At 43.0% G+C, this 25828-nt stretch overlaps 1 protein-coding gene across 1 annotated transcript in view; it reads left to right on the forward strand.

The window, feature by feature from the left end:
- Positions 1-25828, forward strand: part of LOC134002161 (dynein axonemal heavy chain 5-like) — a 113686-nt gene that overhangs the window by 1248 nt on the left and 86610 nt on the right. Inside the window, 23 exon segments of the mRNA XM_062441446.1 lie at positions 8-86; positions 1072-1300; positions 2334-2437; positions 2688-2876; positions 2957-3031; positions 3252-3341; positions 7720-7791; positions 7876-7977; positions 8911-9097; positions 9851-10016; positions 10296-10389; positions 10492-10590; positions 11312-11493; positions 11980-12099; positions 12200-12305; positions 13640-13735; positions 14452-14547; positions 15066-15239; positions 15431-15520; positions 15612-15767; positions 19787-19926; positions 20757-20908; positions 21911-22118. Coding sequence (XP_062297430.1) covers positions 8-86; positions 1072-1300; positions 2334-2437; positions 2688-2876; positions 2957-3031; positions 3252-3341; positions 7720-7791; positions 7876-7977; positions 8911-9097; positions 9851-10016; positions 10296-10389; positions 10492-10590; positions 11312-11493; positions 11980-12099; positions 12200-12305; positions 13640-13735; positions 14452-14547; positions 15066-15239; positions 15431-15520; positions 15612-15767; positions 19787-19926; positions 20757-20908; positions 21911-22118 — 3006 coding nt within the window.

The following is a 25828-nucleotide window of genomic DNA, read 5'->3' on the forward strand; positions in this document are numbered from 1 at the left end:
CCCACAGCATGTACAGTATAATAAGCCCAGCCATTGCAGATCTTTGTGCTGGGTCATCTGCAGCTAAAGGCTCTGAGCTTGGTAAGGTCTGTTGTAAAAGAGCTGACATCTAGACTCTATTCTTTGTTCTTATATTAATTCCCTGTTTAATGCTTCTGTTGTGCTTAAATATTTAAATCCTGGTTTTATGAGAAGAAGACAGTAAAAGTTCTGTTTAGTTCTGGCTCCTGTTGTCTTTGAGTGGTTTTATTTTAATGCAGCAATACATTTGTAATTTCATGTGACAGCGTTTAAAAAAATGAAGCAGAACAGCTGGTTGAGCTGGTCGACACTCACACTGTCTCTGTCTCCTCTTTCCTCCTGATTTCTTTTCCACAAACGATGTTGCTTTGTTGTATGTTTAGTTGCCGAGTCACTAATACACACACCTCCCAGCCAGGGTTACCATGACAACAGTCAAACTTTCCCTGGCAGAGCCAATTTTGATTAACTTCCTGATTTCGCTGCAGCTCTCTCTCCTCTCTCTCTCTCTCTCTCTCTCTCTCTCTCTCTCTCTCTCTCTCTCTCTCTCACTCACTCTCTCTCTCTCTCTCTGTCTCTCTCTCTCTCTCCCTCTCATTGTCTCAGTGTCTCTGCCTCCTGGTTTAACTCAGTGTTTTGGAGCAGCAGTGACTCGTCCTCAGGTCAGTCTCCACTCTCTTCTTTTTATGTATTCTAAAGGCTTTTGCTCTGTGTAGTTCAGTTTGATATGATATATATAATATGATGATTTATTTATTGTGTCTGATTTCATCAAAGGTTTAGATGGGAGAGATAGTCATTCAAAATCTGACTGATTGAACTCAACTCAACTTTAATGATAGGCAGCTGTCATACAGACCTTCACATAGCACGATTAAAACAACACAAACAAAAATGAAGAGAGCAGAATTAAAACAATTTTGCACTTAAAATTACAAGAATAAAACAAATAAATGAAACATGATGACATCTGAGTGTGAGGATTTAAAAAAATAAAAGGTTCTGTCAACATTTTGTTCACTTTTAAGCTGAATATGTCTTGACCCTCAGATGGCAGATGCAGAGGTTTCGCCTGTTGTTCCACCAGCTGGCAGCTCTGATCCTGGGCTGATCAGCTGTGCTCCTTCCTCCAACACAGAGCTGCCGGCAGGGGGGCAGGAAGTCCAGTCTGCCCCAGAACAGAGCCTCGATCCTGGGCTGAAGAGCCAGGACGTCGCTGGGACAGAGGAGGACGAGGAGGAAGCAAAACCTAGACCTCCTCTACTTCACCTCCGCAGAGGTACAGATGACACAGTGATCCATGCATGAGCTGAAACTACTGTCAATTTAAAACAAAAACTGATTCTAATACAGACCCTTAGCAAAAAGTAGTTTATTCAAGTGTACTACGAGTATACTTATTTTATACTAAAACTGAGGCAGTATAGTGAAGTATACTTGGCTTATACTGAAAAGTATAAAGAAAAGTCTAAGACTAAGTACATTAATACTAAGACTTACACTTATACTTTAATACTAAAGCTTCTACTTGTACTTTAGTATACTTTTTACTTCTTTCTGTCACAAAGTACTAATACTTAGTATATCTTGATCCAAGTACAGAATAAGTTCAAGTCATTGACTCGTGCTTACATTTAACATTATTAATGTTTTTCACTACACACATTAGCTTTGAGGTATTACCCCTGTTATAAACTTATATGCTCAACATCATATAGTATATAACCAGTACAATGGCAGTATATAGAAGAGTGTACTTGTTGTATACTTAAAGTAAACTTTTGTAAACTTAAAAATGTTCCAATTTAGTCCGAAGAGGTATTAAATTAGTAAACTTTCTAGTACACTACAAGTACATGGTCCGTAGTATACTGGCTATACTTATACTTACACTCAAGCATACTTAATAAAATGAACTTCAAGTAAACTACTTTTTGCTAACAACACTATTCCACAAATATACCCACGCACAGGTAATAATGTGCAGTGGTAGTTTATTCCAAAGAGCTTGGTGGGTAAAGACTTCACCAGTAGATTTCTTTGTGAAATTGAGGAACAGTTAAGTAACCAGCATCAAGAAAACATAAATGACATAATGGAGTATTATAGAAATACAGAGGAGCCGATCCATTAAAAGCCTTACTAGTAAGAAGGAGGACTTTGAAATTGTGAGATACAACTTCTTAGATCTTGTGACGAATCTGGCAGCTGCATTTGGACCATTTGGGGATTTTTTGTTGTTGCTGTCTTAGTGTGTGAAGTGCTTGGTTTTTTGTTTGCCAAATGTCACTGTTTTGTCCTCCGAACCCCAGATGCGACCGACAGAGGACACCGGCGAATAGGAGGCCAGAACCTGAGAGCCACTATTCACATCACTTCTCCAGCGGCTGCTCCGTCCCCGATCGCTGGCGCCTCAGTGAGTAACCAGTAATGTGATGGTAGGATGTGTTTCCAGATGTTGTAAAAAAAAAAGGAGTTTAAAGTCTGCTGTGTGAAATCTGATGGATTGCCTCAAGTGATGTCACTGATGATGTCACTTGAGGCAATGTTGGTTGTGGTTGTCTCTGGTTGGGTTGCATTGTGGGAAATGTAGGCAGCAGGTATGATGAGGAAAGAACATCTGACTGTTGAGAACTAATAATACTATGAATCTAATCTCTCTCCAGGTGTCTGGTAAAAGGACGGTGCTGCTGTCCAATGAGGCGAGGAGAGAGATTGCGAAGCAGGCGAGAGCCGTGAAGGAGGAGCGGCGAGCGGCGCTGGACGCACGACACAAATACCTGATGGGAAGACTGGTGGACGCTGGGACCCTGGGGGAGGCAGACGTGGAGGACGCCCTCATCTCTGATGATAAGGTGAGCATCACAGTCTGGATCTGAAACTACAAACTCACTGAAATGATCTTTGCTTTATTAATCATGTCTGATTCTTCCAGTTCACTCTGATTGATGATTTCTTTGCTGCAAACGGATCCAAGAAGCTGATTTTCTTCTATCAGAACATGAAGCAGGTAAGTTTTCTCTCTTTCTCTCTTGATTTATCATCATCTATGTACAATTTCACTTTTTTGTTTCTTTTCCTGTCGCTGTCTTCTCATTCAGGGGCAACTTCTGTCTCTCCCTGTCTCCTTTCTCTTTCCTCTGCTATTTCCTCTCTTTTCCTGTTCTCTCTTTCTTTGTCGTTAATATTCCTCTCTGTCTCCACTTTCATATGTTAATCTTTCTCTCCAGAATCTGTCCTCCAGTCATTCCTCCTCTGTGGATGTGGCCAACTCAGCTGCGGCTCAGAAGAAACTCTTCCTCACTACAGGGAGCTCTGAGGTAGGACTCAACTGCTTTATCACACTTGTGTTTTTAAAGTGAAAGTCCAATTTTAATGCAACTTAAACTGAATTGCACAAAGAAACCTGAGAGTTCTCTTCACTAAATGCTTTTAAAAAAACAACAAATAGTCCACAAGAACTAAATTCAGGAGCTATATCAGCATATAAACTTGCTTTTGTGCATTCCTGTTTTACTTTCTGTAAAACTATGCAAGAAATTAATTATAATGCAACTTATTATGTGAACTCTGTACATGAGCTGTAGCAGACTTGAGGTCCAGGCCAGGACAGCTGGGGTCAGGGGTTATTTTAATATGTTGGTTTGCTTGTTTTATCATTGTTTTATTCTTGATTTTTAGCTCTTTCCTCCCACTGCTCTTCCTTGCTTACTTTGCTCTTACTGTACCTGCTTTGAGCCACTGAGAAGTTATCGACATTTAGTCTCATACTGAGCTCAATGCCATGCTGCCTGTTTCGTGGTCACCATTGTCCTGCTACAGAGATAATAACTGAGTCTGTGTTGTGTTACTATGGAAGAGAATCCTGTGGGCTGCTTTGTTTGGTGGTTAGCAAGGTGATATAAAACCCTGGAAACTGCACGCGGACCAGTGTGACTCAGGGCGAATAGTCGGGTTACTCTACCATCTATTTCTTGCCAAGTTGCTTCCTCTGTGAGAAACACTGAGCTGTAACGTTACACTCATGGTTTTAAAGGTATTATCTCATTAACCTTCGTGTCGTCCTCCCGGGTCAAATTTACCCCGTCTGTTTTGATTGTTCCTTCTTTCTTCCCTTCCTTCCTTCCTTCCTTCTTTCCTACCCTCCTTCCTTCCCTCCTTCTTTCCTTCCCTCCCTTCCTTCTTTCCTCTGTCCTTCTTTCATTCCTTCTTCCCTTCCTCTTTTCCTTTCTCCCTCCCTCCCTCCCTCCTTCCTTCCTCCTACATTCCCTCCTTCCTTCCTCCCTCCTTTCCTTCCTTCCTTCTTCCTTCCTCCCTTCCTTCCTTCTTTCCTCCCTCCCTCCTTTCCTTCCTTCTTCCTCCCTTCCATCCTCCCTCCCTTCCTCCCTTCTTCCTCCCTTCCTTCCTCCTTTCCTTCCTTCTTCTTTCTTCCCTTCCTCCTTTCCTTCCTTCTTCATTCCTTCCGTCCTTCCTTCCTTCCTTCCTTCCTTCCTTCCTTCCTTCCTTCCTTCCTTCCTTCCTTCCTTCCTTCCTTCCTTCCTTCCTTCCTTCCTTCCTTCCTTCTTTCTTCCTCCCTTCCTTCCTTCCTCAGAATAAGAATAAGCACAGAATAACATGATATTATAGCACACAAACAGAACATTACACCTGCAACAATCAGTCAATCAACAGAGAATTAATCTGCAACTATTTTGATAATTGATTAATATTTTTTTAATAAAACATTTTTAAATTGTAGGTCTGCTCAACTGTTTGGTAGAGGTCAATTTGTGTCATGATATCTGCTAAAAAACTAAATCTATTTAATCCAATCTTTACCGTTGATATGTGTCATTTTGTGTGTAATTCACAAAATGACCACCAGATGGCGGTGTGGCTGCTAGATACAGACCGTGCTAGTGTATAACCAATGAAGAAAAACACTAACTCAATGATGACATGATGATGATCCTGCTGGAGACGTTTTTGAAGTTGAGTTTAATTTGTTCCTCTTGTCTACTCTCAGAGAGTTTATTGAACACAATGAGTCCCGAATATGTTTTAAAAAAATCTTTGAAAAGATGCATTTGGTAGTTTCCTAGTTTAGTTTCTTAGTTTAGTTTGTTTAGCACGAAAATTACACACGCAAAAATGAAGATAATATAGAGTGCAGGGAAAGGCAGAAAACCCAAATGGGCTTATTTAAAACCTCCACTTAAAATATTACAGAAGATAATGTGACTATATAGAACAAACCAAACAATTTCAACATATATACAGTGTTGGGGAAGCTACTTTGCAAGTGTAGCTTGTACAACTACATGTAGTTCAGCCTGGCAGTAGTTTGAACAAACTACATTTCTACCCCTGTAGAGCTTGCTAGCTTTAGCAACTACTTATACTCATTATACTCATTTAACTCAGAGTTAAATAAATCAACATGTGGTGTATATGAAACAAACTATAATAGCCTACAAAAAATTCACATGCCAGCAGAAATATGCCTCAACTCAGTTTTATTTGTTTAAAGAAGAAAAGATGGTCAACATACTGTAGGTTCACCATAGACATGATGGGTAATCTATAGACATGTTGGGTAATCTATAGACATGATGGGTAATCTATAGACATGATGGGTAATCTATAGACATGTTGGGTAATATATAAACATGTTGGGTAATATATAGACATGTTGGGTAATCTATAGACATGTTGGGTAATCTATAGACATGATGGGTAATCTATAGACATGTTGGGTAATATATAGACATGTTGGGTAATCTATAGACATGATGGGTAATCTATAGACATGTTGGGTAATATATAGACATGATGGGTAATCTATAGACATGTTGGGTAATTTATAGACATGTTGGGTAATATATAAACATGTTGGGTAATATATAGACATGTTGGGTAATCTATAGACATGTTGGGTAATATATAGACATGATGGGTAATCTATAGACATGATGGGTAATATATAGACATGATGGGTAATCTATAGACATGTTGGGTAATCTATAGACATGTTGGGTAATCTATAGACATGATGGGTAATATATAGACATGTTGGGTAATCTATAGACATGTTGGGTAATCTATAGACATGATGGGTAATATATAGACATGTTGGGTAATCTATAAATATGTTGGGTAATCTATAGACATGATGGGTAATCTATAGACATGATGGGTAATCTATAGACATTTTAGGTAATCTATAGACATGTTGGGTAATCTATAGACATGATGGGTAATATATAGACATGTTGGGTAATCTATAGACATGTTGGGTAATCTATAGACATGTTGGGTAATCTATAAACATGATGGGTAATATATAGACATGTTGGGTAATCTATAGGCATGATGGGTAATCTATAGACATGTTGGGTAATATAAAGAGAAAATGAAAATCCTACCCCAATACCCACATGTAAATCAGAAATGTAAATCAGTCAACAAAAAAATGTAATAAAAATACAAAGAGGCAGACATATTCTAGATCGATGTGTCCTGAACAACAATGTTGGCATGGCATGACATGATTCATGCCTTTTTTCAAAGAGACTTCTATATTCAATAATGGTAAAATAACATTTATATTATATAAATCTTATTTTTAATAAAAAATATTTCATGTTATTGGCCAAAATTGTAGTTTGTAAATTGAGTAGTTAAACAAAAAATGACCCAAAAAGTATTTGAACTACTTGACGCAGCACAAAATATGAATATAGTTTAACTACCAGCAAGTTACAGCAAATTGTAGTTAAGCTATGTAGTTCAAATACATGTAGTTTAAGTCTCCCCGACACTGCATATATATAATAACAACAATAAGAGGTAGAGGTCTGTAAAACATAACATTTAGGGTCAATAAGAAAGAAAAAGAGGTAGGAAAAGCAAATGAATAATATTTTTAATATCATTTTCTTGGTGTGACATTCAAAGGGTTAAATGTGAATATTCAGGTTTCTTTTTGTCCTCTGTGAACTGAATCTTTGAGACTTTTGAGGACATTATGTTGGGCTTTCAGAAAACTGATCAACATTTTTCACAATTTTTTTGAAAGTTTATCCTGGAGAAAATAATTAACTGATTAAGTTTTCATGAAGATAACAGTCATAGCCCTACAGAGTGTTTGGCTGACTGTCTGTGAATCTCAAACTGAGACCCAAACCCTGTGGATTGGACTCAGCTGAGACTTGTCCAGTCTAACAGCCACATATCTCTAATCTGGGCAGAAGTTTGGATCTGACAGCAGCTGGAAACAGTCTGATAACTTCTGTAAAGTGCTGCATGTTTAATTAGAAATAAAAAACCTGAATATAAGCAGCCTCACTCAATCTGACTATGACTGTGGTTCCTAAAGGCTGCTGAGCTCTTTATGTGCCAAACGCTCAATCTCACTTTTTCTTGTTCCATTTTTAAAGTCTCGGCTTTGGTCTGGGTCCATGTATTTCTTGGGTTTGGTTATAAATATTATACTTTTCAGGGAATCTTAATTTTCCGAACCTGTGAAGAAACTCCCTGCAGGCCGTCCTCTAGCTGCAGTACAGTCAGTATTTAAATGTGAGATGAACTTAAAAAGGTTTTCCCAAAATGTGACGACAGAGCAAAGTGGAAATGATCTTTGTGGTCACCATTAGATCACTGTACCTGATCCTAAAGCACCAGATTGAACATAACTTACTATCTTTCTGTTTTTTCTAGCCTTTACTGGGGAAGTGTTTGTTCTTCCTGAGAACCACAGACAAGGCCATCACCACTGCTAACGTACAGCAGGTCAGTCAATGCTCTTGCAGGTAACGTAACTTCTGTCTTCTTCACCTGTGTGCCGTCATGCTGTTGTACCTGCTGTGTTTACAGGAGGTGAACTTCAGCACGTTGGACTGCAGTGACGGCAGCATCCTCAACAGTCTGGAAACTCTGCTGTCTCACATCATGTTACCTGCTCTCAAATCACAGCAGGTATAACACCAGCATCTCTTCTTCATGCTCTTCTGATTTTTACCTAACACAGTCACAAAATTTGGTTCTACCAGGCGGGGACTTCCGGTCCTCTGAAATGAGGCCAACGCGGAAGTAACTTAAAACTGCATTCTATCAAAAGGCCACCAGGGGGCGACCGTTTTGGTGTCAAAAGGACTTCCGTCTCTATACAAGTCAATGGAGAATTCACCAACTTCTCACTTGATTTCTAACCTCAGTAAACGTTTTCAAAATGTGTTTATGGTCTCAATCGCTAGTTTAAAGCCTTCTTCAATGTCTACGTCGTGATTGACAGGTTGATGGTTCACAGGTTCAGGAGGGCGCCTCATGCCCCTCCTGATGCCCACATAAGTAGAATCCCTGTTTTTATTTTTCCCAGCATGCACCTGAAATTTTCAAGATGGCGCTGCTCAGATCCGATACTATTGGCCTCCGAGCAGCAGTCCACAAACCAATGGGTGACGTCACAGATGTTACGTCCATTTCTTATATATAGTCTATGGGTTCTCTTGTGTGGTTATTTGTTCAGAGTCAAGTCAAGTTAAAAAGACACAAATCCATAAAACATATACTTCTCTAGAAATAAAAAGAAAGTGCATAAAACCCTATATGAAGGGAAAGTGAGAGCATTGTGAATTGCACAAAACCCTATATAGAAGTGTAAATTGCACAGGTATATTGCACAGGCCCAGGAGACAATATAATATAATATAATATGCTATGAGGTGGGTCAGGACATCAGTTAATTTTATTTTGGCCAAGAGTCTCACTGTGGCAACTTCCAGTGTTTCTCCTGATGTGTTCTGTTTGTGCTGTAAGAACAAAAACCTTCAACAAACTCCCATCAGTGAAAACAGGCCTGAATTAAACAAGTCAGTTTTCCACTCAGCTGAACCTTTCTTCTCTGTGCAGACTTGGGGCACAGTGCAGGACGGTGTGTCCTGTCCAGACGTCCGGTCCTTTCTGTCCTCAGTAGATCAGTTTGTCAGTAATCTGAGCTTGGCCAGAGTCAACATGGAGAGAAAGTTCCAGCTGCAGCAGGTGGAGCTTCCTGGTGTCATCAGCCAGCTGAGCAGCCCTGCAGACTACACCTCCGCAGGTAAGAAGATCGACCACAGCTACGCCTTCAGCAGCAACAAATCTGAAGGTGTCATGTTTGACTCATTCGAAAACGGCTCAAAGACATTTCTTCCACATCAAAACTATCACACGTTCTCTCACCATGACGTGGAAAAGGTTATCCACTCACTTCAGACTTCATTATTGTAACTCATTACTGGCAGAAATCAGACCAAACCTACGTTCACGCTTTCAGCTGATCCAAACATTTTTTAACAGACATCTCAGATTTCCAGCTCCTGCCAGTCTGTCATAGACCTTTACAGCTATCCATGGGTTGCTCCTCCTTTATACAGAACTGCTGAGTCTTTATGAGCCAGTCTGCAGCCTTAGATCCTCTCATAGGTTTCTGTTCCAAACTCCAAATGTATGACAAAGTGGCCCAATATTATAGAACAGCCTGCTTAAGTCTTGTTCCTGTTGGAGCTGAGTGTGATTGTTGAGATTAGAGAAGTGAATCCACCTTCTATACAGTCCTGAGACAGTGTCTCTGCCTGATTTTAAAGACCTGAATTGTTTATCTGTTGCAGAATTACAGTCAAGAGTATTCTGAAATTAAACTTTTGATTGTGCAAACTGTAAAAAAAGGGCTTTTGTTCATTTTTTATCTCCTCCTAAACTGCCGATTTCGGGCAGCTTTTGAGGATGTATTGTGCCATATTGGACAGGATGCACACATTCAAATTAAAGTCTCATCCATAGTTTTAGTAACAGCTTGTTCATCTGTTCTCAGCCAATAACAGCGAGCTGGTGGAGCGTCTGGAGGGCGTGGCCTCAGTGTGGACCAATCAGATCAAGCAGGTGCTGACGGAGAGCGAGCAGATGAGGAGGGAGGCGGATGATGTCGGACCATCGGCTGAGCTGGAGCACTGGAAGAGACGCATGGTCACCTTTAACAGGTAGATGCACAGTTTGAACTAATTCTACATCAGATTAACTGTCAGGGATCATTAAAGTTTATTCTAATCTAGCTCAGTTTGGAAATATGACCTCAATTAGTTTAATCTCATCCAATACTGTGAATGATTACAGCACCTGACTGCTGGTTTAACACACTAGAAACACTGGAACCGTTCTTTAATCTTCATCTTTAGTAATTTTTTTCCTTTTTTTAAATCTCATTTTGTGTATGTGTGTGTGTGTGTGTGTGTGTGTGTCTGTGTGTGTGTGTGTGTCAGTCTAATGGAGGAGGTGAAGCGTCCTCAGGTGAAAAGGACTCTGGGAGTTCTGCAGGTCGCCAAGTCGCGAACGCTTCGTACCTGGAGAGAGCTGGTCAGCTTCAGTTTAAATTCACATTCATTGTAACTGAGTTCAAACTGACCTGACAGCAGTTTGGTTTACATGGCTGATATCATGATTGATTAATTTTGTCAGGATGGTGACATCACTGTCGTGGCCAACGAAGCAAAGGACAATGTGAAGTTCCTTCACACGCTGGACAGGTTCTTTGGACCGCTGGGGAAATGCACTCCGGTAAAAATAGAATTTTTATGTCTTTTTATTCAAACAAACAATCTTCTCTAAACTTTAGAGTTCCTGTCTGAGGACATTTTTATCATCAGGATAGGAAAAAAACAATATTCTGCTTCTTTATCATATGTTACATCAAAAAGCAGTGAGGTTTTTAGTGTCCATGTGGTTTAGTTTAAATTTAAAGGGTTAAAACATGAAAATAAACGTATGAATAACTTGCACACATTCTTTTTTTGTGGACCCAGCATCAAATTTCTGCTTTTAATCCATTTAGAGAGAATATATTAGAGGATTATGGCAAAAATGTCTAAGTGGTGTAACCATAAAAACTTTGTACCAAATAATTCAACTTGCTTAAAAACAGTAAATAATCAATAAAACACCATATCAACTAGTTTGGCATGATCTTACATTATAACTTTATATTAAATAAAGGTAATGGAATACAATTGTTCTAAATATTACATTTACTCTGGTTACCATGGAGATCAGGAAACATTTACATGTTTTAAATGAAGTCATTAGCATTGATCATTCTTTTGTGGTTACACCATTTGACATTTTCAGGAGCATTCAGTCTTACTTTTGGTAAAAAATGGTGCAAATGTCATTTCAAATGATATAAAACCAACAAAAATACTAAATGTACATTTTAACAAACCTGATGCTGCTTTTAAAACTAGTTTAACTGATTCATGAATTGTCTCTCTGGCTCCGACAGACCAGAATACTGGAGCACATTCCCGGCCTGATGACCAGTATCAGGATGATCCACACCGTCTCTCAGTACTACAACACCTCAGAAAGAATGACATCTCTGCTGCTCAAAGTCACCAACCAGATGATCAGCACCTGCAGGAGCTACCTGTCGCAGGACGCGGCTCGCATCTGGGACCACAGCAGGTACTCAACACCAGAAATGAAGAAATACTTTATTGTCACTGTAGGGACTATTTCTCAGTGAGTAAGCATGTCAGTCCCAGGCATGACCATACAGGCACATAAGACACAAAACAAGACACAAAGAATAGACAAAAAAAAACTAAACTTAAAAACTGCAAGTTAATGCTTTACACAGAAAAACTACCAGAGAGAGAGAGAGAGAGAGAGAGAGAGAGAGAGAGAGAGAGAGAGAGAGAGAGAGAGAGAGAGAGAGAGAGAGAGAGAGAGAGAGAGAGAGAGAGAGAGAGAGAGAGAGAGAGAGAGAGAGAGAGAGAGAGAGAGAGAGAGAGAGAGAGAGAGAGCTGATTTGAAATCTGAAGGAACCAACAATGAGATGTACTGTATGACTGACATGCACAGGTGGAAAGCAATAAGCTGACGTCACCCAGTTACCCTGACTGTGTGTGTGTGTGTGTGTGTGTGTGTGTGTGTGTGTGTGTGTGGTAGGCCGGTGCTGCTGCAGCGGATCTCTGACTGCTGTAATCTAAATGCTGAGTATCAGAGGAGCTTCCAGTCCATCAGAGACAAACTGAGAGAAAACCCTGAAAACAGACAGTTTGACTTCAGGTAAAACGTTTTCACCTCGTTTATAATCATTCATTGTTAAATATGTGAAGCAGATCAGAGTTAACTAACCAACTTTCTAACTGACTTTCTCTGCTGTCAGTGAGAACTACATCTTTGGGAAGTTCGATGCGTTCTGCAGACGTCTGGAGAAAATCGCTGACATGACGTCGACCCTGCAGAGCCTGGCTGCTCTGCAAAACATGAAGGTTTATTATAAATGTTTTAGTATATGCTTCAAGTGTTAGTTAGTTAGTTAAGTTTATTTCCAACATGTTAAAATAGCGAAACAAAACAATAGGCATTGGTTTACGGCAAAATAGAAATTATAGGAGAAAAAAAAAAAAAAGAATAGAACATTTTAAAAATCAATAAAAAAACAACATATATACATATACATACATACACAAACACATATTTTCCTTCCATTCTCCTCTTTCAGGTGTTATGCCCCAGTCTAGGGGTGCCTAGGACATGACGTGAATAAGCCCCATCTTCCCCAAAACCCAAGTAGCCACAAGCAAAATTAGGTTGTGTATAAGGAACATTTATTTATACAAATAAATTAATGAACCTATAGATATACATAAAATATATGACTGAGTTATTAATCTTCAGGGTGGACCAAAGCCAAAATATCAAGTAAAACAATCCTATTTAGAAAGTAAGAAAAATGCCCTAAGAAAAACAAATGATAAACATTACCTCCTACCTAATTAAACAAGAGAAAACAAGATTAACAAAACTGGCCGTCCACCTTACTTCTCAAAATAAACTATCAACTATAACTAATATCAAAAACAAGACGGAACAGAAGTGTGGCGGTTGGGAGAGGAGGAGGACGGGGAAATGCCTGCTGCCACCATAGACTGTATATAAAATGGACGTAACATCCGTGACGTCACCCATTGGTTGTGGACTGCTGCTCGGAGGCCAATAGTATCGGATCTGAGCAGCGCCATCTTGAAAATTTCCAGTGCATGCTGGGAAGAATAAAAACAGGGATTCTACTTATATGGGCATTATGAGGAGCATGAGGCGCCCTCCTGAACCTGTGAACCAATCAACCTGTCAATCACCACGTAGCCACGCCCTAATGCATACCCTGCTTTATCGTCACATATAAAATCAGGGAGGCCAAAATGTCCCAAATGAACATCATACTGCATTGAAGAAGGCTTTAAACTAGCGATTGAGACCATAAACACATTTTGAAAACGTTTACTGAGGTTATAAAATCAAGTGAGAAGTTGGTGAATTCTCCATTGACTTGTGTAGAGACGGAAGTCCTTTTGACACCAAAACGGTCGCCCCCTGGTGGCCTTTTGATAGAATGCAGTTTTAAGTTACTTCCACGTTGGCCTCATTTCAGAGGACCGGAAGTCCCCCGCCTGATAGGAACACAAAACTACTCAATATATATGTATCTGTTTAATATATAAAACTGTACTGTAAGAGTTCAGACTGTTGACTTATTACTTAACTTATTCTTCTGCTCCAATCAGCTAATATACATTTATATATAACCTGAGCTGTGTTTTAGGTGGAGGGCATTGAGAAGATTTATGTTCGCTATCAGACCATCGTCTCCACCACCAAGTCCAAGACCTACGACATCCTGGACCACCGCAAGCTGGAGGTAAAGTAACACTTTTTATATTACATAAAAATGCTATTTTTCCAATTCCAATGTGCTTCATGAACCTTCGTGTCGTCCTCCCGGGTCAAATTAACCCCGTCTGTTTTGACTGTTCCTTCCTTCTGTCCTTCCTCTCTCTTTCCTCCCTTCCTTCTTTCCTTCCTCCATCCCCCTTCTTCCTTCCTTCTATCCTTCCTCCCTCCCTCCTTCTTTCCTTCCCTCCGTTCCTTCTTCCCTTCCTCTATCCCCTTCTGTCCTTCCTTCCTTCCTCCCTCCTTCCTTCTTTCCTTCCTTTCCTCCCTCCCTCCTTCTCTCTTTCTTTCCTCCTTCCTTCTTTCCTTCCTCCATCCCCCTTTCTTCCTTCCTTGTATCCTTCCTTCCTCCCTCCTTCCTTCCTTTCTCCCTCCCTCCCTCCTTCCTTCCCTCCTTCTCCTCCCTCCCTCCTACCTTCCTTCCTTCCGTCCTTCCATCCTTCCATCCTTCCTCCCTCCTTTCCTTCCTTCTTCCTCCCTTCCTTCCTTGACTCGAGGACAACAGGAGGGTTACGGAGATAATTATAGACATTCAATTAAAAAAAAAACAAGTAAAAAGAAAAAACATAGTTGGCTGCAATCTGCAACCTCACCACTAGATGTCACTAAATCCTACACACTGCTCCTTTGTGTGTGTGTGTGTGTGTGTGTGTGCGTGTGTGTGCGCGCGTGTGTGTGTCACAGTTTGACAGTGACTATGCAGACTTCCAGGTCCAGGTTCAGGGTTTGTTCCAGTCTCTTCGGTCTCTGTTGGACTTCTGGTTCAGTCAGTCTCTCACTGTGAGTTCAACACCGTCAGAACTGAAACCGACTCTAATCTCTACTGATGCTGACTGTGATGGAAGTACTCAGATCCTTTAGATGAGTGATGTAGTATGCAGTATTACAGTAAAAGTACTGCAGTATTATGAGCGATGTAGTATGCAGTATTACAGTAAAAGTACTGCAGTATTATGAGCGATGTAGTATGCAGTATTACAGTAAAAGTACTGCAGTATTATGAGCGATGTAGTATGCAGTATTACAGTAAAAGTACTGCAGTATTATGAGCGATGTAGTATGCAGTATTACAGTAAAAGTACTGCAGTATTATGAGCGATGTAGTATGCAGTATTACAGTAAAAGTACTGCAGTATTATGAGCTTAAGTATTGTAAGTACAAGTACCTCAAAACTTTACTTAAATACAGTATGTTAGTAGATGAACTCACCAACAGTCCACAGATGGTAATAACATTGAGGATTGAGGTGATCTGCTGTAGAGAGAACACAGAGTCACATCCAGTGTTGATGTTTCAGACAGAGCGGATGCTGGAGCTGCTCACAGTGTTTGAGTCCGGTCCGACGGCTCTTCTGGACCTGAAGCAGTACTACCTGCATCTGCTGCAGCGTTACAGCCGAGAGCTGGAGCTGCTGAGGAAGACCTACCAGAGACAGAGAGACAGACCACCCACCGGACGCAACCTGCCGCCAGTATGAAGACCTGCCTGTCTGTCTGTCTGCCTGCCTGTCTGTCTGTCTCTCTGTCTGTCTGTCTCTGTGTCTGCCTGTCTGTCTGTCTGTCTGTCTGTCTGTCTCTGTGTGTGTCTGTCTGTCTGTCTGTCTCTGTCTGTCTGTCTGTCTGTCTCTGTGTCTGTCTGTCTGAACCTGTCTCTCTCTCTCAGGTAGCAGGTCGGATCTTGTGGTGTCGTCAGCTCTTCAGGAAGATTGAAGCTCCCATGTTGATCCTGAAGAAGAAGCTCGACGTCCTCAAGGTACGACTTCACATTTTACCACATCTATAATATTAATATGACTGAACGATATGACCTCATGTGATCTGTCTGTCTCTCCGCTGCTTGCCAGGGACCGGAGATGACGAAGGTGATCCGGAGCTACAACAAGCTGGCCGTGGTGCTGCTGCAGTACGAGCTGCTGCACCTGCAAGGCTGGAGCGAGGCTGCAGAGAGAACGCCACACTGCCTGAGCGCCGCCCTGCTGGTCCGACACCAAAACAACAAGGTGCTGAACGAGGGAAGGATGAATAAAGGGATAAATGAATCTGCTGCATATTAGAACTGTGGTGTTTTATATGACAGTTTTTACAAAGATGTCATTGTTACGGTCTGTTAGGGGAATACTGTGATTTCCGGTTTCCAGAGACAGATGTTTCCTCTGTGTGTGTCCAGTGATGAGATGATGGAGGGAGGAAGGGAGGAAGAAGGAAGGAAAGGAGCAAGAAGGAAGGAAAGGAGGGAGGAAGGAAGGTGGGAGGGATGGAGAAAAGAAGGAAGGAGGGAGGGAGGGAGAAAGGAAAAGAGGGAAGAAGGAAGGGAGGAAGGGAAAGAGGGAAGGGAGGGAAGGACAGAGGAAATAAGGAAGGTAGGGGGAGGAAAGAAAGAGAGAAGGAGGGAGGGAGGAAGGACAGGAAGGAAGGAAAGAAGGAAGGGAGGAAAGGAGGAAGACGGAAAGAAAGGAGGGGGGAAGGAAGAGAGGAAAGAAGGAAGGGAGGAAAGGAAAGAAGGAAGGGAGGAAGGAAGGACAGAGGAAATAAGGAAGGGAGGAAGGTAGAGGGAGGAAAGAACAAGAGAAGGAGGGAGGGAGGAAGGAAAGGAAGGGAGGAAAGAGAGAAGGAGGGAGGGAGGAAGGACAGATGGAAGGAAGGAAGGGAGGACAGAAGGAACAGTCAAAACAGACGGGGTTAATTTGACCCGGGAGGACGACACGAAGGTTAAGGACAAAAGCAGCAAATGTTGTACATGCTGGTTCTAGATCAGTACCACTAGTGGTACGCCACAGAATCACTGAAATAAATATAAATAAAAAATACATTTAAAACATGAAATACTATCAAACATATTAGAGTGGATGAAAATATCTTATCAACCGATGGCAAGAAAATGAAAAGAGATACAAATGAACTTTTAACAAGTTCGCAAGTGCTTCTGGGTAGCAGTATGTAGCGTTTGAAACTGAAGCTACCGTTAATAACTGTTGACGTCGACGTCAACAGTTATTAACGGTAGCTTCAGGCAGTTATTAACGGTAGCTTCAGGCAGTTATTAACGGTAGCTTCAGGCAGTTATTAACGGTAGCTTCAGGCAGTTATTAACGGTAGCTTCAGGCAGTTATTAACGGTAGCTTCTGGCTAAAGGTGGAGTTTTTCTAATAATGAAGACGTCTAAACTACTGTTGTGGCTTCAGTCAGCGAAGGGACCAGGAGAAAGCGACAACTCAAGAGGACGAGTGTGGGCAGGGTGCAGGTGAACACAGCGGCTACTTTGGTGGCGCCAGTGAAGCCCCCAGAGCAGCTTGCTAGCAATAACAACCATAACAACCGGCACAAACCAGTGAGGAGATATGACGAAAATTATATAAAATTTGGATTCATTTGGAGCGGGAGAGAGGAAGGGCCCAGGCCGCAGTGTGTGGTATATGGCGACGTGTTCAGCAATGAATGCATGAAACCATCGCATCTCAAACGGCATCTTAAAGTCCACCATTCAGTCCTATGGTACACCCATAGCCAAAGCACAGGAAGCTTCATATCGAGCCAGCCTCCGGATCGCCAGAGCTGGTAAGCCGCACACAATCAGGGAACAGTTGTGAGAAAGCTGCCAGAGAATTAAACTTGGTGCCACACTGATTGAGTGCATTAAGAACAGTCGATATTTTTGCCATACAGCTTGATGAGAGTACAGATGTTGCAGATTTGGCCAATTTATTAGTTTATGTGAGATATGAATATGATGGTGCAGCTCAGGAGGATTTTATGTTCTGTCAGTCACCTGAGACCAGAATTACGGCAGAGCACATTTTCCAGGTACTGAACGCGTTTATCCAAGAGAACGGACTGGACTGGAAAAAGTGTGTGGGTGTGTGTACAGACGGCACGAGTGCTATGACAGGTCGTAACAGCGGGGTAGCAGCTCGCATCAGAGAGGTGGCACCTGACTCACTGCAGTATCCATCGTGAGGCGCTGGCAGTAAAGAAGATGCCTGATGACCTCAAGTCTGTGCTGGACTCTGCTGTAAAAACGGTGAACTTCATGAAGGCCAGACCATAGACTGTATATTAAATGGACGTAACATCCGTGACGTCACCCATTGGTTTGTGGACTGCTGCTTGGAAGCGAATAGTTTCAGATCTGGGCAGCGCCATCTTGAAGATTTCCGGTGCATGCTGCGTAAAAAAAAAAACACGGATTCTACTTATATGGGCATCAGGAGGAGCATGAGGCGCCTTCCTGAACCTGTGAACCAATCAACCTGTCAATCACGACGTAGCCACGCCCTAATGCATATACCTGCTTTATCGTCAAATATAAAGTCATTGGTGAATTCTCCATTGACTTGTATAGAGACGGAAGTCCTTTTGACACCAAAACGGTCGCCCCCTGGTGGCCTTTTGATAGAATGCAGTTTTAAGTTACTTCCGCGTTCGCATCATTTCAGATGACCAGAACTCCCCGCCTGGGCCAGACCGATGAATGCTCGCTTATTTCATGTGCTCTGTGAGGAGATGGGTAGTGAGCATGTCCAACTCTTGCTTCATACTGAAGTAAGGTGGCTTTTCAAGACGAAAGGTGCTTTCGAGGCTTTTCGAATTACACAGAGAGGTCCAGATGTTCTTGCAGGATACACATTTCCCTTTGTCAGACATTTTTGAGGATGCTGTGTGGCTCAGTCAGCTGGCATACGTGTCTGACATTTTTTTCACGTTTAAACGAACTGAATGTGGGACTGCAGGGACTCTCCATCAATGTTTTTGATGTGCAGGACAAAATTAATGCACTGCTGAAAAAGTTGGAGTTATTTGAAATCAAAATCAAGACAGGTGATGTTTCAGCTTTCCCTGCTTTGGAGAGTTTTCTGTCTGATAATGACCTGATGCTTGATGATGGAGTCAGGGAGAACATCGCTGCACACCTCGCATCACTCAGACAACAGTTCCGCAATTATTTCCCAGTGATGCCTGGAGCTGAAGCTAGCAGCTGGATGAGAAACCCTTTCAACATTGACACCTCTCACGTGGCCTCAATGGATTTAACTGTTGTTGAGCAGGAGAGTTTAATAAAGCTGTCTTGTGACGAAACACTGAAGGCATCTTTCAGAAAGCACACTTTGTTGGACTTTTGGATGAAGCAGTACAGTGAATACCCTGTGCTTTCTGACAAGGCCGTGTGCTTTCTCCTTCCTTTTGCAACCACCTATCTGTGCGAGAAAGGCTTCTCTTCACTTGTTGTCATAAAAACAAAGTACAGAAGCAGGGTGGATGCTGAGCCAAACCTGAGACTGAAGCTGACCTCCATTGACCCAGACATTGCAGTACTGTGTTCTCAGAGGCATGCACACCCATCACATTAAGCTCATGTAAGTTTTCATAAATAGTCTGTGTATGTTTAATTACAGCTGTTATTCTTAATTCTCTTCCTCACTTTTGTTTTATTTATCTTATTGTTCTTCCTCTGTGTTTGTGTGTGTTTCTGTTTCAGAAAGCAGCCATACAGCAGTGTGTGAAGTTGAGACAGCAACAACTGTTACTTGCAGCTATGCATACAGCCCATTTTTTACTTAACATTTAAGTACAGTACAGTTTTATTTAATCTTTAAGAACAGTTTTTGTTTTGTTTTTTTACATTTATTTAAGTACAATGTTTATTTAACTTTTATGTGCAATACATTTTAATTGTTTAAGTACAGGTTTTTTTTTTAATTTTCCTATATTTAAGCGCAGTCTTACTGTTCAAACTGTGTAAAATGTTACAATGCCTGACAATATTAAATATACTTCTTTAGGAATAAAACCTCTGCCTTGTTTTTGATGAATACTTAGACTTACTACGCTACTGTATAGTGTTGGTCATTATGGTGGTACTTGGAGAGCCAAGTATTTTCTGAGGTGGTACTTGGTGTAAAAAGTTTGAGAACTACTGTTCTAGATCATTTATCTTTGAATGAATTGTGTCGTTCCAGACGTCGTTCAGCAGCCACGTGTTCTCTTACTTCAGACTTTCACTGTTTTTATGTCTTTATGACAGGAGGTGTTTGTGAACCTGGACCCTGAGGTTCTGGAGGTGCTGCAGGAAGCCCGCTGGATGACCAAACTGGGAGTGACTGTGCCAAACGTCATTATGAAGATGACTTCCAGAGAAGCAAAGCTCAAAGCTCTGCACAGCCGGTGAGAAGAACTGATCCATTCACATTTCAATTTATGCTTTAACCTTCCTGTTGTCCTCCCGGGTTACATTGACCCCGTCTCTTTTGACTGTTCCTTCTTTCCTCCCTTCCTTCCTTCCTTCCTTCCTTCCTTCCTCCCTTCTTTCCTTCCTTCTTCCTCCCTTCCTCCCTTCCTTTCTTCCTCCCTCCTTTCCTTCCTTCTTCCTTTCTTCATTCCTCCCTCCTTTCCTTCTTCTTCTTCTCTTCCTTCCCTCCTTTCCTTCCTCCTTCCTCCCTTCCTCCCTCACTCCCTTCCTTCTTCATCCCTTCCTAACTCCTTTCCTTCCTTCTTCCTTCCTCCCTTCCTTCCTTACTTCCTCACCCCCTCCTTTCCTTCCTTCTTCCTCCCGTCCTTCCTCCTTTCCTTCCTTCCTTCCTCCCTCCTTTCCTACCTTCTTCTTCCTTCTTCCTCCCTCCCTTCCTCCTTTCCTTCCTTCCTTCCCTCTTTCCTCCTTCTTCTCCCTTCCTTCCTCCTTTCCTTCCTTCCTTCCTTCCTCCCTCCTTTCATTCCTCCCTTCCTTCATTCGTCCTCCCTTCTTCCCTCCCTTTCTTCCTTCTTCCTTCCTTCCTTCCTTAACTCGAGGACAACAGGAGGGTTAAAAACCTGAGTGCAAATATCACAAAAAAGATTTTCCTGTTGTCTGAGGTGTAAAAGTAGCACCTCACCTTCAGCTGGAACATCTATAAAAACACTTCCTACAGACTAGCTGACTCAGGCTTAAACCCTCACTGTTAAGTTCATGTTGTGTTTCATTGAATGGACTCCTGATCCTGGTCCTGGTCCTGGTCCAGGCTGCTGGAAATGCTCCAGGACTACAGCTCGGTGGTTGCCAGGATACCGCCTCTCCTCTTCCCTCTGATGCAGCCATTCATTGGCCGTGTGGAGGCGGCTCTCTCCCCTGGACTCACCACACTGTCCTGGACCACGCTCAGCACTGATGGATGTAAGGAACAGGAAGTGATGCCAGAGACACACACTACCGGTCAAAAGCTTTAGAACACCCCAATGTTTCAAGTTTTATATTGAACAAATGTTTTCAAGCTCACTGTCTTGGTCTTTGTTTCTTCTTGCTCTTTCTTCCCTCCCTTTCTTCTTTCCTTCCTCCATCCCTCCCTCCCTCCTTCTTCCTTCCTTCCTTCCTTCCCTTCCTTCCTTCCTTCCTTCCTTCCTTCCTTCCTTCCTTCCTTCCTTCCTTCCTTCCTTCCTTCCTCCCCTCCTTCCTTCTTTCTTTTCTCTCCCTAACTTCCTCCCTTCCTTCCTCTTTTTCTTTCTCCCTCCCTCCCTCCTTCCTTCTTTCCTCCCTCCTTTCCTTTCCTTTCCTCCTTCCTTCCTTCCTTCCTTCCTCCCTCCTTTCCTTCCTTCCTTCCTTCCTTCCTTCCTTCCTTCCTTCCCTTCCTCCCTCCCTCCCTCCCTCCTTCTTACTTTCTTTCCTTCCCTCCTTTCGTTCCTTCCTTCCTCCCTCCCTTCTTTCTTCCTCCCTTCTTCCCTTCCTTCCTCCCTTCCTTACTTCCTTCCTTCCTCCTCCCTCCCTCCCTCCTTCTTACTTTCTTTCCTTCCCTCCTTTCCTTCCTTCCTTCCTCCCTCCCTTCCTTCCTTTTCTCCCTCCCTTCCTTCTTCCTCCCTTCTTCCCTTCCTTCCTCCCTTCCTTACTTCCTCCCTCCTTTCCTTCCTCCCTCCCTTTCTTCCTTGACTCGAGGACAAAAGGAGGGTTAAGTGTTTTTGTATAATCAGTTTTGGGTAACTTTACCTTTTTTTATAACCTCTGGCAGTTCACTACTTACCTTTGTCCCATTTCAAGCTTTCATTGGACCTGAACTGCTTGAATTTCTATACAAAACTACAAAAATTGGGGTCTTCTAAAACTTTTAATGTGATATGTAATCTACTGTTAACCCATATGAAATATTAACAGTAGTGAAGCAGCTCCACTCTCTGTCCTGTGCAGTCATAGGAAGTGTGTATCTGGCTCTGAAGGAACTGGATCAGGTCACTAAAGTTGCCACAGACCTGCTGGAGTGTCGCATGGGTCGGCTGCTTGAGGCGATGTCATCCTGCTGTCTGCTGGTCCTGCCCGAAGACTCACCTGTCTCACCTCAGGATCTCCTGCTGCAGACAGACAGCTCAGTCCAAGCTGCTGCTGTCACTCTGAACTGGTAAGAAAACAAAATACACACTAATCCTGCTGCTGCTGATATTAATATTACTGCTACTGTTACTAAGATAAGATGAGATAAGGATAATATTGTTATTTGTTTGTTAAGTACATGAACATAAGAAAGGAAATTGTGTTCCCCTAAAACAAAAAGTGCGGTGCAGGTGTTGTCCTCGAGTCAAGGAAGGAAAGGAGGGAGGAAGGGAGGAAGAAGGAAGGGAAGGAGGGAGGAAGGAAGGACAGGAGGGAGGGAGGAAGAAGGAAAGAAAGGAGGAAGAAGGAAGGAGGAGGAGGAAGGAAGGGAGGACAGGAGGAGGGAGGAAGGAAGGACAGGAGGGAGGAGGAAGGAAGGAGGGACAGGAGGGAGGAAGGAAGGAAGGTAGGAGGAAGGAAGGGAGGGAGGAAGGAAGGAAGGTAGGAGGAAGGAAGGGAGGGAGGAAGGAAGGACAGGAGGGAGGGAGGAAGGAAGGATGGAAGGGAGGAAGAAAGAAAGAAGGAAGGAAGAAGAGGAAGGAAAGAAGGAAGGGAGGAAAGAAAGGAAGGAATGAAAGATGGAGGAAAGAAGGACGGAAGGAAGGAAAGGAGGGAGGAAGGGAGCAAGAAGGAAGGAAAGGAGGGAGGAAGGAAGGAGGAGAGGGAGGGAGGAAGGAAGGAAGAAGGAAGGAAAGGAGGAAGGAAGGGAGGAAGGAAGAAGGAAGGAATGGAGGGAGTGAGGAAGAAGGAAGGAAAGGAGGGAGGAAGGAAGGGAGGAAAGGAAAGAAGTAAGAGAGGAAGGAAGGAAAGGAAGGAATGAAAGATGGAGGAAGGAAGGACAGTAGGGAGGAAGGAAGGATGGAAGGGAGGAAGAAGGAAGGAAAGGAGGGAGGAAAGGAAGGAAGGAAGAAGGAAGGAAAGGAGGGAAGAAGGAAGGAAAGGAGGGAGTGAGGAAGAAGAAAGGAAAGGAGGGAGGAAGGAAGGGAGGAAAGGAAAAAAGTAAGGGAGGAAGGAAAGGAAGGAATGAAAGATGGAGGAAGGAAGGACAGGAGGGAGGAAGGAAGGGAGGAAGGAAGGACAGTAGGGAGGAAGGAAGGATGGAAGGAAGAAGGACGGAAGGAAGGACGGACGGAGGGAGTGAGGGAGAAAGGAAAAGAGGAGGGGTGAAGGAAGGATAGAAGGACAGAGGAAATAAGTAAGGGAGGAAGGAAAGGAAGAAAGGAAAGAGAGAGGAAGGACCGACGGAAGGAAGGAAGGAAGGGAGGGAGGAAAGAAGGAACAGTCAAAACAGTAGGGAGGACGACAGGAAGGTTAATAATAATAAATAATTAGTAAGATTAAAATAGTTCATTAGGGATGCTGACAGTCAATGTGTGTGTCTCCTGAAGCGCGTATGTGCTGTATGTTGTGTGTGTAAGTGTGTGTAAGTGTGTGTAAGTGTGTGTTAGCGTGTGTTAGTGTGTGTTAATGTGTGTAAGTGTGTGTTCATCAGGCAGAGTCAGCAGGTAGAGAAGTATTTGTTGAGCTGACTGAGGAGCTGAAGAGGAAGATGAAGCCAACAGAGACTGTTAATCTGGAGGTAACACACACACACACACACACACACACACACACACACACACACACACACACACATACACACACACACACATACACAGACACAGACACAGACAGACAGACACACACAAACACACACACACACACACAACACACACATACACACATACACACACACACAGACACACACACACACACACACAGACACACACACACACACACAGACACACACACACATACACACAGACACACACACACACACACAGACACACATACACAGACACACACACACACACACACACACATACACATACAAACACACAGACACACACACACTGACACAGACACACACACACAGACACACACACACACACACAGACACACACAGACACACACAGACACACACACACACACACAGACACACACACACACACACACAGACACACACTCAACACAGACAGACACACACACCGACACACACACACACACACACACACACACACACACACACACACACACACACACCCACAGACACACACGCACACACAGACACACACACACACACACACACACACACACACACCCACAGACACACACGCACACACAGACACACACACACACACACACACAGACACACACACACACACGCACACACAGACACACACACACACACAGACACACACACACACACACACACACACACACACACACACACACACACACACACACACACACACACACACACACACACACACTCACTCACTCATAAAGCTCTCTTCTCCTCTCCAGGGATCTTTCCAGTGTCTCCATCCGGACTCCAAACAGAAGACTCGCTGTCTCACTTGTCTTCCTTGTCGATTCTTTAATCTGATTGGTCAGCTCTGCCACCGCAACACTGAAGCTCTGGTCAAAGGTCAGCCATCTTTCCCAACATGTCCCTCTCCATCTTTCTTATCCTCTGTTTCCTCCTTTCTTCTTAATCTTTACCTCCAGGGAAACAGAGCGGTATCATCTCTGATCTCTCTGTCCTGATTCGTCCTTTTTTCCTTCCAGCCACCAAATCCTCACTACTTCTTGTCCTCCCTTCCTTCCTTCCTCCCTCCTTTCCTTCCTTCTTCCTCCCATCCTTCCTTCTTCCTTTCTTTCCTCCCTCCTCCTTCTCTCTTTCTTTCTTCCCCCCTACCTTCCTTCTTTCCTTCCTTCCTCCCTCCCTCGTTCCTTCTTTCCTCCCTCCCTCCTACCTTCCTTCCTTCCTTATTTTCTCCATCCTTCCTTCCTTCCTCTCCTTCCTCCCTTCCTTCCTTCTTCCTTTCCTTCCTTCTTCCTCCCATCCTTCCTTCTTCCTTTCCTTCCTCCTTCCTTCCTTCCTCCTTCCTTCCTTCCTCCTTCCTCCCATCCTTCCTTCTTCCTTTCCTTCCTTCTTCCTTCTTCCTTCCTCCCTCCTTTCCCTTCTTCCTTTCCTTCCTTCTTCCTCCCCATTTTTCCTTCTTCCTTTCTTCCTTCTTCCTACCTTCCTCCCTCCTTTCCTTCCTTCTTCCTCCCATCCTTCCTTCTTCCTTTCCTTCCTTCTTCCTTCTTCCTTCCTCCCTTCTTTCCTTCCTCCTTTCCTTCCTTCTTCCTCCCATCCTTCCTTCTTCCTTTCCTTCCTTCTTCCTTCTTCCTTCCTTCCTCCTTCCTTTCCTTCCTTCTTCCTCCCATCCTTCCTCAAGGACAACAGGAGGGTTAAAGTTTACCTCTAGGCAAATGGAGCGGTATCATCTCTGATCTCTCTGTCCTGATTTGTCCATTTCTCCTCCAGCCACCAAATCCTCTCTGGACGCTTTGAGGAGGAGACTTAATTTCCCCAAATACCAGCCTTCTCCTCCTCCTCCTCCTCCAGTAGCAGCCAATCAGCTCCTCCTCCTCTCTTCAGAGCCTCATTCAGCTCACGATCCCCAACATCATCCTGAGACCAAGGCCTGGACGACATCCAGGTACAAAGAACTGTTGAAGTGAAACCGCACCAGTAGATCTGGGAAGTCACTGCTTTCAATGTGAAGCTAATTGTGTGTGTGTTTGTGTGTGTGTGTGCGTGTGTGTGTGTGTGTGTGTTTCAGAGCACAGTGAATAAGCTGGTGAGCGTGGTGTTGTCTCTAACTAAAGACATCCCTCTGTGGACTTACTCTCACCTGCAGTACAAAC

Source organism: Scomber scombrus, chromosome 20, assembly GCF_963691925.1.
Source record: "Scomber scombrus chromosome 20, fScoSco1.1, whole genome shotgun sequence".
Classification (NCBI taxonomy): domain Eukaryota; kingdom Metazoa; phylum Chordata; class Actinopteri; order Scombriformes; family Scombridae; genus Scomber; species Scomber scombrus.